Source organism: Octodon degus, unplaced genomic scaffold (genome assembly GCF_000260255.1).
Source record: "Octodon degus isolate 3935 unplaced genomic scaffold, OctDeg1.0 scaffold00122, whole genome shotgun sequence".
NCBI lineage: Eukaryota > Metazoa > Chordata > Mammalia > Rodentia > Octodontidae > Octodon > Octodon degus.
In genome coordinates this window covers 6,112,547-6,126,995 of record NW_004524698.1, presented here as the reverse complement: position 1 = coordinate 6,126,995, position 14,449 = coordinate 6,112,547, and the positions used below count along the sequence as shown (strand labels likewise).

At 38.2% G+C, this 14,449-nt stretch overlaps 1 protein-coding gene across 1 annotated transcript in view; it reads right to left on the bottom strand.

The window, feature by feature from the left end:
* Window positions 1-776: 776 nt before the first annotated feature.
* Window positions 777-14,449, bottom strand: part of Epsti1 (epithelial stromal interaction 1) — a 121,318-nt gene continuing 107,645 nt past the window's right edge. The window contains exon 8 of the mRNA XM_023700191.1: window positions 777-895. Coding sequence (XP_023555959.1) covers window positions 887-895 — 9 coding nt within the window. The 3' untranslated portion in view covers window positions 777-886. The remainder of the gene's footprint in view (window positions 896-14,449) is intronic.

The window sequence follows — 14,449 nt, the reverse complement described above, 5'->3', positions numbered from 1 at the left end:
TCTAGGTCTGTGGACCAGTTCAAGTTCACAGAAATTGAACAGGAAAGCAAGCCTATTGAATTGGTAGTGGAAAATAACTGGCATCAAACAAAGGAAAGTTTTTCACACGCATACAAACCACATACAATGTCTATATTTGTGTCTAGTTGATTTTTATAGAAATAATTTGTTCCAGCCTGAAAATCAGGGGAACCACATTAATATAAAGATGAAAGTAAGGCCCAAGATTCAACAGTGATTATTTACTTTATTTGATCTATATGGACTGTGAAAAGAGATATTAAAATGAGGCTCCTTAAGAGAGAAAAGCCTAAGAGTTTTTCACCAAAAGTAAAAACAGCCTATTTATATAAAAACAGTTCAAAATTTATTTAACTGCTTTTTATATAAGCTTAATAGAGTATATGATATTTTTCTTCTGGTCATGTTTGTTGCCTAGATTAAGAAAGTAGTGATAAAAATCTAAAAAGATCCCAAAGCTTCCCCAAGCCTGATCTTAAAATCAGCTTAGAAATAGCCACTTACAGAAAGAAGCCCTTGGCATCCAGTATTCTCGCTACCCTGAGAGTATCAAAGGTCTCCCTCTTTTCTGTCTAACATTGTACTAATGATTTTAAGAGGCAAAGCCATTGTTATAAAAATAATGTAACATTTTGCAGGCAGTAGGGACTAAATGAGTTTAGTAATCAGCACCTGAAAACATGCATATAATGGATGACCAGGAGAAATGGACATTCCTAACTACTCAGTTGAGTGGATAGGCAGTTGAAGTTAAGGTGAACAATAAAAAATAAACAGTGAGGTTAAACTGAATTGCATTAAGGAAAAGGATCCCATGAGCTTTTTCAAGGTCAACTGATGAAGGTCAGATGGAAATCAGTATTTCTCATATACCCTGCAAGAGAAAGAAAACAAAAATTACAAGGAGCAAAATAAAATTCAGAGGCTTTGTAGTCCAAAATGAAGTTCTTTCAAAAAGTAGTCGAACTGGAATAGGCTAAAATAAGCACGTTTGAATTATTTAAACTAGTGAAATAGTTTAATTTTCAAGCTAATTTGCACTAGATTCACAACAGTTTCTGTCTCTGTCCCATGACAGACAGCATATTGACTGTGTTTGCTGTTGTCACCACTTCCAGGGTGGCAGCAAGGACAAGGACAAGGACAAGGACAAGGACAGGAGCTAGGCAATTTAAATGGAAATGTATCAAGTTCAAGCAGAGTTGCAGTGTATTATGAGGTAGGAAGGTGACTTCTAAGGGGACCTTAAGGGAGGGAGTCAGACTAATGAGGCCCCACCCACAGTGTGCCAAGGGGCAAGAGCTCTCCATCAAGTCCTGCACAACGTGGGGCCACACTGCTCTGGGCACAAAGACAGTTGCTGTGTCGCCTAACATGCTGAGAATCTAAACTCAGGCTGCCTCGGGAGTCAGAGAAAATGCTTAACTGCCTTGAAAGATGTGGGACTTAGGTTTCCATAGTGTTCCAAAAGGTCTTGCCTACTATTATCAGAGAACATGTTATTTGAAGGGATTTTTAAAGTGTCCCATTCTAGGGAACCTCATGAAGCCTAAAAGAGGACTCTATAAAATTAAACTACCTTTCTAAGATACAAAAGCAATTTAAGTTATTGAAGAGGAGATGTACATACTGACTGACAGGGTGTGGCTGCAATCTAACTTCCAATGATTTTGAGGGTGAAGATCAGTCCCATTTGCAGGAAGGTTGCAAATTTGAGTCCAGCCTGGAAATTTAGTGACTTATAGCATATGTATCATTTTGCATTTTCTGCCAATAATCTTAAAGATACTAATTATCCACAACTTTGTAAACAGAGCATATTGTTAATCTTTTGGCTTTCTTTTTTCTTTTTTAAATAATAGACAAGAAATGGTATTTTGGTTTAGTTCTTTAGGGTCTCTTTTATTACAATAAATTAAATGAGTTTCTTAACTTCAAAGATTACATTTTCTATTTGTTATTCTACTTTGTTGTCTTTAAGCATTTTTCTTAGTACCTGAAAAAAATTATTATTAATTTATTTGCAATACGTAATAGTTACATTCATTGTGGGAACCTGGTACACATACGTAACATGTTGCCATTATTTTTTTCTCTTTCCTCTCCTCTTTCCCTTTTTGCCAGCACCAGATTCATTTATTCACCCTGAAAGCCCTTATAAAGTTAGTTATTAAGCATACAGTGTAACAACGAGACTAATAAACTCCCAAACACATAAGACAATTGTACTAAATCAAAGTACACTTTTAGAGACATTGTCCATGCTAGATTCGAATATACTTTTTTCTCCTTTTTTACTATTAATTGTCATGAAACACAATATAAAATACATAAAAAATTGTACTTCATTTACATATAGTATTGATTTTTCAATATCAGAGAAATCAAGCTTATGTGTCTGATTCACTTCATATTATGGTCTCAACATTTGTCTATTTTCCTACAAATGACTTAAATTATTCTCCCTTATGGCAGAGTAGTATTTCATTGTGCATAAATACCACATTTTTACTCATTCATTGGATGATGAACACATAGGGTGCCTCCAAAATTCAGCTATTATGAATTATGCTATGAAACACAGGTATGCATACATCACTGTGACACAATGTCTTTAATTCTTTTGGAAGATATCTAGATGACAAATAGCTGGAAAAAATGGAATTTCTAGTTTTAGTTTTCTGAGGAATATTCATATTGATTTCCATAGTAGTTGTATCAGTTGATACTCCCACCAACAATGAAGAAGAGGGGACCAAGAGATAGTTCAGTAGAGTAAGTGCCTGCCTGGGAAGCACAGGGTCCCGAGTTCAATCTCCAGTAGTGCAAAAAAGAAAAAAAAAACAAAAAACAGAAACAAAAAACAACAATGAAGAAGAGATCCTTTCCCTTCTCTCCACAGCCCCCACTAACATTTGTTATTGGTTGATTTCCTTTTTTATTATTATTATTTCTCCATAATTTTATTGAGAAACAAATAGCAATGAGACAGTTTCAAATCAAATTGGTAGGGCAGTTTTAATAATTAACACATTGCATACTCTCTTCCTAGTGGTTATTTGCTGTACAAGATGCATGCATGATATCTTATTTACAAACACTATTAGAACAAATCCCTCTATTCATTAAGAGAATGTAACTATGTATCTATCCTAACCATTTTGAATACACAGATACAAAGTGCACATTCATCTGTATCCCCTTTTTTGTTTAGTTCCATCATTTCAATATCATAGGCACACCTTTAACTCAGCAAAATATTCTAAAAGAGTCCAGCAGTCCATAATAGTATTGGGTCTTCTGCTTGACTGGCAGTATCAGAAATTGTTGACCTGAGTCCCCTACAGCTCAACATAACACCATGGTTTTACTTCTTATACTTCGTTTTTATACTTTTCTGCTGGATGGTTAAGACCAAGATAAAGCAGGACCTATGCAACAAGAGTTGGATCTTTTAGGTCTGATAAGGTCAGTGATACCCCCTCAGGATTTATCCTGAGATCCTGTACCTCAGATTGTAGATCCTTTGTCAGTGTCAGCCATGTGGATGAGTCGCAGCCATTGCTTGACCAATGTGCTCTCTGTGAAAGCCTGAGAAAATGTTTTCTCTCCAGATGACTATCCTTAGGCACACTCTACATTATCAATCACTTTCCTCTTTGGCCCCATAATCTCGTTGATTAGAAAATTTGGGACACTACTAAGTTACATGACGTTACAGTACAAGTTCTCGTATGTCCTGAGTCTTAATTGACCTTGGAAGGCTAAGGCCAAAATGTTGGCTTTCCTTGTGGCCCTCCTTTTTCTCTAATTTCGGTCTGCAAACTTAGGTTGTTAACCTTCCAGAAGAGAAGCTTATTGTCATTACCATACAACCTAGGCTGTTAAGATTAACCTCACTATCTGTCTGAATATCAAACATTTTAGGCATAACATGGAACAGGTATTTTTCATCAAGTATTGATATGTTGAATTTTAAGTCCCTACAGAATACGATGAAAAAAACATTTTAAAAATTAAAATATATTTTAAAAATAGGCAAAAAGAATTACATAATTGTTGGGTTGGGAGATGGCTCAGTAAAATAAGGCAAGGGCCTGAGTTCAATTCCCGGTTCTGCAAAAAATAAGAATTATATAATTCTTATGTTTACACATAAGTCCTGAAATCTAACCTGGTTGATTTCTTGATGACAGCCATTTTTTCTGGAGTTTTAGGGAATCTCAGTGTTGTTTTAATTTGTATTACTTGAATGGCTGGTGATGCTGAACTTTTTTTTTATGTATTTGTTGGTTGTTTATACTTCCTCACCTGAGAATTGTCTATTCATCTCAGATGCCAATTTTTTATTGGGTCTTTAAATTGGAGAAAGGGTCTAATTTTCTTCAGTTCTTTTTATATTCTAGATATCAGTCCTTTGAGGAGTAGATGGTAAAACTGTTTTCCCATTCTATAGGTTGGCTTTTCACTCTGATGGTGGTTTCCTTTGCTGTGCAGAAGCTTTTAATTTGATTTTTAAAAATATTTTATTTATTTACTTGTTTGGTACAGGGTCTTGCTACCCAGCTTGGCCTCCTAGTGATCCTCCTGTCTCAGCCTCCCCAGCACTGGGATTCCAGTCGTGTACCACCATGCCCAGTTTTGGTGGCCAGCACAGTGTAGGGCTAGCCTGGCATGCAGTACTGGGATCAAACCTGGGTCCTCACATTTGCCAGGCAGGTACTTATGTCACCAAACTATCTCCCCAGCACAGAAGCTTTTAATTTACTATGATCCCATTTGTTGAATTTTTTGGTATTATTTCTTGTGCAACTAGGGTTCTATCCAGAAAGTTTTTGCCTATACCTATGTCTTTAAATGTTTTAGCTATTTTATCTTTAAGGAGATTAAGTATTTCTATTCTGCTTTAATCTTTGATTCATTTTGATTTTAGTTTAGTGCATGGTGAGAGATATGGATCTAGGTTCAATCCTCAGCATGTGGATAATTGGTTGGAAAACCACTTGTTAAGGAGGCTATCTTTCCTCCTGCAAAAAGATTTGGTCCCTTGTCAAAGATAAAGTAGCTGAGTGTGCTTGGAATTGTTTCTGCATCTTTTATTATTCCACTGATCCACATAATTTTTTTAACTTAAACCATATATATTTTTTAATCACTGTAGCTTTGTAGTATAATTTGAAGTTAGGGATTGTGAGGTTTCTTCCTCATCTTCATTACTGAGAATTGTTTTTGTTATTCTGTGTCTCTTCTGATTCCATATGACTATTAGAATTATATTATCTAGGGGTTTTTATTTTAAAGAGAACAGAAGAAGAATAGCTAAAAAATTAGAAATGATACACAATTTAAACAAAAAAGGTATTCAACAATGGTTATATTGCACAATGTTGTCTTCAATGTAGTTCCTCAGATTACAGATATAAGCATATAAAATTGGTCAAAGTAAAAATTTTAAGCATTAACTGCTACTTTAAAAAAACTGATAGAAATCAGTAGTATAATTATCTTAGCTAAAAAAAATCATGCATTCTCTAGTTTTGTGAGGGATGCTATTGGCATTTTGACTTGCATTATATTAATTCTGGGTAACAATTTTGGAAGTATGACTATTTTGATCATACTGATTCTGCCTACCTAGGAACAGGGGATATTCTTCAGTTTTCTGATATCTTTGTTGATCTCTTTTCTCAAAGTATTATAACTTTCATTTGTTTCTTAGTTTTGCTATTATGCCAAATCCAATTTTCATTCTATCAATTGCTCTATATACAAACAATTTTAAATACACATTTAATCATTTTAGTACATTAAATGTCTTGGTTAAATCTGTTTGTTATGTTTATAATGTCCAATAATAACCACTTGTCCCTTGTGTGTGCAATAAGTTTCCAGTCATTATTTTATTTCATTTTATGCTTGGGATATATCAGTGAACAAAACAGTCAAAGCGACCTATCATTATGGACATTCATTACCATAGGGAGAAATTAAGAATGAGCAGTTAATAAAACATACAAATAAACTATATCAGAAAAGCATGTTAGAAGTTGAAGAGGGCCATGGAATAAGGAAGTGGAACCCAGGAAGGACTATAAGAGCCAGGGGAGGACACAGGCAGCAGCCTTAAAATCGATGGCCAAGATAATCCTACTAAGATGGTAGAATTTGAGAAAGAACATGAAAGAAAACCCAAAATATTCTAATCTAAATATTGTGAACAACAACATGGAGAGAACAACCAGTGAAGGGGCCCTAAGGTGAGGACAGCCAGTGTGTTTCCACATCCAGTGTAGCTCACAAAACTCTAGAAGGAGGACAGTAGGGGATGAAAAAGACAGGAGTCAATGTACAAAAGCTGGGGCCAGGTGGAGCCCTCGCTCCTGGAGAAAGGAAATTCCTAAAGCCTGTATTGTGTTTATTTATACAATCAGCCTAATGAATGAGTTTTTCCTGTGGAGTTTAAGGGGAGGGTATGATCTGGGACAGGAAGATTATCTAATCTGTAGTAGAACAGAAAGTCTTGGTGGCTTCATGCTTGGTGGCTTCATGGGAAGCAAGAGAAAGCTGTACATATCAAGTAAAGGTAAAGTCACTATGTGCATGAGCTCCCCAAGCTGTGCACACTTCTCATGGGCCCACCAAATTCATGAGGAGAAATGGCCTCTACCTGGGAACCTGAGGTATAGACAGCTTCACTCTCAATGGTGTCTGAAGTTTTCGAAGAACTTCATGAAAGATAGGGCAGATAGAGAACAAAGGGGAAGAAGGAGAATAGTAGGAGGGAGCCAGGGGGTGACTTGGGTATCCATCATGCAGCTTGCTGGGAGGCCACTATAAGGTCTCTGGCTTCTACTTCAAGTTACCAGAGTCATTGGGCAGTTTGGGGCAAAGGAGTGATGGCAACTGACTTTGGACTCTCTCCTACTGAGAACAGATCCATGTGGTAACAGTTGAAGTGAGGAAAGATGGGGGAGTGTTATGGCTCCCCCCCCCAAATACTCAGGTGTGTAAGGTGAGTGGGTCATGTGGGGGCTGTATTCATCAATAGTTTTGTCCAATGAGTACAGCAGCTAAATGTGCTGTCAAGAGGCCTGGATAGAGGTGGGTCACTGCGGTGTGACCTAGAAGGGTGTATGTTGGTCCCTAGTCCTCCCTCTTTTGCTCTCTTTTCCTAGCTGCCATGATGGAAGTAGCTTTTCTCCTTTAGTCTTTCCACTACACCCTTTCTGCTTTAGAGTCAGACCACCAGGAACTGGAAGGAAGGAAGGAAGGAAGGAAGGAAGGAAGGAAGTCAGTCTGTCCAAAACAAACCTCTCCTTCTTTAGGTTACTATGTCTCAGAGGTGAAAAAGTGACTAGGAGATCCCTGGTGGCATCTGGACAAGCACTGGTGGTGAGAACCTTGTGAACTGGATATAGATAGAAGGGAGCCAAGAAGATCTGCAAATGGATCAGCTGTAGGGGATGTAAGAGAAGGATTGTGTACTATGGTACAGAAAGAGGAAAGGAAAGATAGAGCACTGAGTTGGAAGGAACCAAAAATTAAGTTTTAGACATGTTAAGGTTAAAATATCTATGCCATATCTGTGTATAAGTGCTGGACAGACAACTGGATGTGCAAGTCTGGAGTTAGAAAGAAGAGGTTTATACTGGAAATAGTAATTTGGGAGTCATAAGCATATAGAAGGCATTCAATTTCATCAGAACAAATGAGGCTACTAAGGTATAAATGAAGCAAAAATTTAAAAAATATAGTGGCTCCCCAGGACACTGCAGTGTTGAAAAGGACAGACAAGCACAGAGGATTCAGCAAAAGAGAATAAAAAGAAATGGCTAATGAGATATGTGGAGACCCTAGAGAACGCAGTGTCCTAGAAACCAAGAAAACAATTTTTAAAAAAGAAAGAAGTAATTTGCCATTATACATGATGCTGATAGCCCACAGACAAAGACAGAAAGTAACCACTGGATTTTGAAATATGCACCTTGTCGTGACCATGAAAAGAACACTTATTTTAAACTAAAACCTGACTAAGTGGGTTTAAAAAAAAAAAAGTAGAATGAAAAAATAGGAAAAACAGGGGTAGTTTAACGTGCTGCTACAATGCCAAAGACACAGGGTAGGAGCAAAAGTGAAAGAGGCTGTGACTATAGTTTATATTTTTAAAGCTAAAAGACATTTTCTAGTTGAAATGGAGCATTTTCTAATTCTGGAGATGGGGAACATATTAGAACAAAACATCCTAACACATAGAGGAGATGCAGCTGGTCTACAAGAAAATCCAGTTCTCATTCTTCCTTTTTCACTGCTTCTTTTGAGTATTAGAAGAGCCAATACAACTTTGGAGTTGTCTGTCCTACTGAATACACTTCTTCCACCCATCTTTATATTATATCAGGAGAAAATGGTAGTCCTCTCTTATTTGTCAAGGAGTCTAAGCAGACATTTGTAGCTCACTACCTGAAGCCTATGAAGAACCACTGGTGAGCCAGCTTGTTGAATTCTCATTTCCTTCATGAAGTACTAAGCTTCCCCCCTTTACATTCTCCCATCATCTCTGTCTCAATCCCAGGTATTTTTCAAAGTATTTTAGAAGCTGCTAAGTGGTGGAGAAATGACAAATCAACAGTAAGTTTTCAAGTTCCGACCAAAACCTGAATTCTAACCTCATTTCCCAACTCAGTCACATGAAACTGGACAATGTCTTTATAATACTCCATTTTCCACATGACTCCTACCCACATATTTTCACAGGAAAGTTCATATTATGCATATTATTTCACATAGCACAAGGATACTCTTGATTATTTTCCTTTTTCCATGTTGTCCTATTCTGAATGCCAGAGCAAAGCAAATAAAATTGCATTATCAATAAAGTAGATATGTTCAGAGTGCAGTCTCTGCAAATCTGCTTACGTTCAGTTATTTTAAATACATAAATGTTTACAAAAACCTGTCTTCAATTTTAACTACCAGATGACTTTTAGGAAACATGTATATAAAACTTCTAATAGGCTAACTTTTCCAAAATGATTGCATGTTCCTTATGTGTGTGTTAAAGGGTCACCATCTCCAGAGTTCCAGATTAACAAGTGCTTGATTATTTTGCTAGATTTTTACCTGTTTATTAGAGTCTTGTGGATTGAACCCAAAGCCTCACCTATGCTATGTGAGTACAACTGAATGACATCTCTATCCCTCTCCCCCTTTTATTTTATTTTGAGGCAGGGTCTTACTAAGGTACACAGGCTGGCCCCAAACTTGTGGTCCTCTTGCCTCAGCTTCTCAAATAGTTGGAATTACCAGTGTGTGTGACTATACCCAGAGAGATCTTACCAGTTTAAAGATTACAATTTGATCTCTCTATAGAGATAGATAGATAGACAGACAGGCAGGCAGGCAGGCAGGCAGGCAGACAGACAGACAGCCAGACAGACAGACAGCCAGACAGACAGACAGCCAGCCAGACAGACAGATAGATAGACAGACCGACCAATAGATAGATAAGATAGATATGCAGTTGGACTTCAACTAACCCATAAAACTCATTGTAGTTTTGATGCTATACAAGTCGCAATTCTCCCAATCATACACATACTGAGATTCGATGTTGTTTTGTGCTGGTTTGGCATTAGCTTCAATTTTAAAAATATATTATGTACACAAAACACATTACATACATATTACAATACAGCTGCAAGATATTCTTCACAGAAATACATAAGAAAATTTCATTTTCAAGAAGCATCTTTTGCTTTAGGGTCATTACAAATAATTTTGTAATGCAAAATTAAATATTAGTTTCTTTGATATGCTAATTTCACAGAAAAGACTAGATTACTAATGCTTATTGTTTTCATAACTATATTTCATTTAAAATCTTCTCAGAAAAAAAATCTTCATTTGTTTTTGTTGCAGGTCTGGGCCATGGGTGATAAAAAGCCTTACAGTCCAGGCAACCATGCTGAGAACAAAGGGCAGGTGTCATTTTTTACTGTGATTGGCCAGAGCTGAAATCAGGGCTCTCTCTCAGAAGCTTTTGTAGAATTTACAGTAATCATGCTGGCTGACTGCCCATCACATAGCTGAACAGCACGCCAAAAATATAATATCTGGGGAGAATGCCACAACATATTTTTAAATTCTCATTGTTATTATTCTTCAACTTGGAAAGATGATTACTTTTAAGAGAAAAGGAAGAAAAAAAAAAAAAAACTTCACCCAGCCATTACCACTATTCATATTCCAATAGCTTCCAGACTGCTGGAGGCCACCTGGTTGACTTTTGCCTTGGAGTCAGTCCAGAAAAGCATTATTTACCCTTTAAAACAATGAAAAATGTATGTAAGTAGAAAGCTTGCTGCAGGGCTAAGAGATTTTTGAGAAGCTAATATGCTGTATGAACTCACTGTGGGGATTGCTGCCTTGCTTGAGCTTAGAAGAAATCTACAGAAATGTCTTTTAACATTCACCATGTGGTATGCTGGGAATGGTCCTAGTAGACCTGGTGCCAGTCTTGGCTGAAGCATGGATTCTTAACTTTAGGGTTTCACTTGCTTATCTTTCACAAAGTCAGCAAAAAGCCTTCATCACTCAAACAACCACAGCCCACATGAGCACAAAACTCAGAAAAAAACTTCAGCAAGGCCCAGGACAGAACAACCTCTCCAAATCACAATGGCACTACTGCAAGAAAGACATCATTCCCATATATTCTATACTCTGCAGGGCTAAGAGATTTTTGAGAAGCTAATATGTTGTATGAACTCACTGTGGGGACTGCTGCCTTGCTTGAGCTTAGAAGAAATCTACAAAAATGTCTATTAATATTTCTATTGTGAGTCTTGTTCAAGTAAATACCCACTGGTGAAATCAAAAGGAAAAGAGAAAGAGAGTACAGGAACGAACTATCAGAAGAGAGAGCCTCTCAAGCTTTCAAAAGGAGGAATGTATTAGGGGAAGGAGGTGGGAATAAAACTGGCCAAGAGGAAACATGCTAAAATGAATACAATTATTAGGTGTTACAAATATATACTAAAATTTTTTTTAGAGGAATGCAAATATCTTTCCCTGATGCTTTGTCATAACTGCAACAATTAATTTCAGAAGTTCTGAGTCAATAATAAAATAATAGTCACAGAAGTCAGGACACAAGAACTACATGTATTGTGATGAACCTAAAGTCAGGCCTTGGGATCCACAGCAGTATGTGTGTTAGTTGATATACTGTGTAACTTGGCTGAATCAGCTCTGCAGTTCTCTGCATGGGGGCCTAGCCCTGCAGGTGAGCAGGGCCCAGGAATTGGGAAAGGCTTCCTGCCACCCTGCCCTGCTTCAGTGGAGAAGTCCCAGTCTTTGGAGCAACTTAATCTTGGAAGCCGTGCCATTTTGGAAGAGCTATGATCTTCGCCATGGAGCGCCAGCCTTTGCAGTCAGTGTAGAAGGAAGAGAGAGGCTTGATGGATACCACAGCTGCTGCTCCTCCTCTGCTCTTCATTGTTTTCTTCTGCATGAACTGCTGTTGTTTGCCTTGGAGCCAGTGGAATATGGACTGAACCCTCCAGTAACTGTGAGCTAAATAAACCTTTCCTTCCTTCATTTTGAGTGTTGGGTATTTGTTCCAACAACAAGTAAAAAAGTAACTAAGACAGAATTTGGTACCAGGAGTGGGGTTGTTGCTGTGGCTATACCTGACAATGTGGATTGCAAGCTTTTGGGAATGGCTTATGGGAAGAGATAGGAAAGGTTCAGAGATGTCGCCTACAAGTGAAGCACTGAAACAGCTTCGGCTGTTCTGTTTGGAGGATTCTGCCAGAGCTCAGACTAGAATCCTGATAGGAAGCCTAACTGTAAGAACCAGGCTGGGGAGGTTTCTGCTGGGAAGGACAGCATTGGTTGTTGCACTGTGGATGATTTGTGTTATGGCCTGGCAGAAGGTTTGTCTGCATTTTGCTCCTGTCCAGAGACTTTGCCTGAGACTGAGATTAAGCACAGTGGACTAGTTAATCTTGAAAAAGAAATTTCAAAGCAGCCAAATATTGGGGCAGTGGCAGGTATTTGTTCCAGCAATGGGTAAAAAACTAACTAAGACAGTATGCTTTCAGGACACTCCCCTAGATGTCCTCATAGAGAACTACTAATGTTAAAGTCTACAAATGCTCATGTCCTTTATAGAAAATATCATAGATTTGCATATACCCTATGCTTATCCTCCACTATACTTCAAATCATCTAGATTACTTCTAATATTTAACACAATCTGAGTGCTATAAACAGATCTGTTATGCTGCATTGTTCAGGGAATAGTAAAAAGGAAGATGCCTGCACATATTCATCACCGACAACAGTCTTTTCTAATATTTTAAATGCACAGTTGGGTGAATCCACGGTTGTAGAGTCAAAAGATTTGGAGGATCAAATGTAATCTATCTGGGGGCTAGTTACCTGAAGGTTATTTTTTGCTTAATAATTATTGCAAATATTTGTTTATGGATTGTTTCATATACTTCATAATTTTTAAACTTAAAAATATAAATTCAAGGCAGCATTATGCTCTAAGTTTTCTATGCATGGCTGTGTGGAGTGAGGGGCTTGAAAGCTACAGAAATAGCAACAGATTATTTAAGAATTATGCAAATAAGATTATAGGCTTCTTAGAGCCAGTGGCACAAAGCAGCTGCTCAACATACATTTATGGAAAGAATTAAAAAGGGAACTAGTCACAGTAGCCTGCTCTCAGTCATGACAACTAGAAGAGTATGGTCATGGTAGGTGGCTGCAAGTCATTAAGAGATATTTAGAGACTTGGAAAAAACAATAATAGTTGGGTGGCAAGGGAAAGGTTGGAGGCTGCCTGCCTGCACTTACTCACTGTTAGCCAATGAGCCAACTGTGTTTCAGTTCATTTTGACCTCTGGACTGTTGAGTTGCAGGCAGTAGTTCCATCTCAGCTTTGATGAAACTTTTCCTCCTCTCACCACGAAATCCACTATGTACCATATTCTGGTCAGCTGGGTGACTGTAAGGATTACTGTGTAAGTCATCTTTCCCAAACCTTTCAGTAGGCAGGTTGAGCTGCAGACATGAATATTAAGAGAAAACTGACTCCAACCCCACCCCTTAGAAATACAAACAAGAGTACTGTGAACTACCTGAATGCCTCTATCAACTAGTCCATCAGTGATGGAAAGGGGCTTTCCCTCAGCATCCTCATCCTGCCCCTTCAAACCACTATCAAACCACTCCAGATCTTATCTATTCTGTCTGCTCAACACAGCCTGACTTCATCCAATTTGTCCTTCGAACAGCATTCTCGTTCTGATCACCACTGCCAAGTGGCTGCTGCTCCTCTCCTAGCTTCGAATCCATTCTCCTCACTGCAACTTCTAAAGGTTACAGATGTGATCTTGCCTTCCTTTTGCCTAAAAACCTCCCACAATTCTCCATTGGTGTGTAAATAAAATTGATGGCTTTTGCAAACTCATGTGGCCTTGCTTCTGCCTACTTCTCACCTCACTGCATAGTATTCTCTTTGTCCTTATTATGATCTAAACATCTGGGCTCAAAAAGTCTTTGCATGTCCTTCTTCCTTGGTAAGGGATGGATCATCCAAGGACCACTTTCTGCTTCCAATTTCTGCATCATAGCCCTTTCTTGTTCTTTGATGTCAGCTCTTCAGTGAGGACCTCTATTCTTCTTCCAGGAGTGGGGATTGAACCTAGGATCTTTGCAGTGAGTTAGATCCCCAGCCCTTTTCTATTTTTAATTTTAATTTTGAAATGGGATCTCATTATGTCACTAAACTGCCCAGTCTAGACTTGAACTTGTCATCCTCCCGAGTCAGCCTCCATGCATAGTTTTCTTCACTCACCTGTCACCCCAAATTTCTCCCTTACATCCTGTGATATAGTCCACATAGTACTCACCACTATCTGAAATAATCTTGCTGCTTAATTATTCATTTCAATTTTTTCTTCCCAATTATAGTATCTACATGACCAGGTACATTTTCTGCCTTGTGTATTCTACATTGCTGTGACCTAGAACAAAGCCTTGTCAGTATTTGCCCTGCACGTATTTATTGAATGAATGAGTCTTCCAGGCACATCCCTGCTACCATGACAGGAGCTGCACTGTGAAAACCCCATTGCTGCTGACTGTGAAATGCACATCATTTCATTGTCAGCTGCTCTCTCTTGCTTAATTGTCATGAGCTAGGGCACTTCCTTCAATTTGGAGCATTGGTTCCTTAGACCAGTTACAGAGCTCTCCTTAAGCTTTGAGAGTATCCTGCACTGGGCTGTCCACAATACCATGGATCAACAACAGGTAATGGGTTGTAAAGAGATTGTTTCTCTCAATTGCTATCAAGAAGCCAATTTGGCTAGCCCAGTTCCAGTGAGTGTGTGGAGAGCTTCCTGCTACCCTG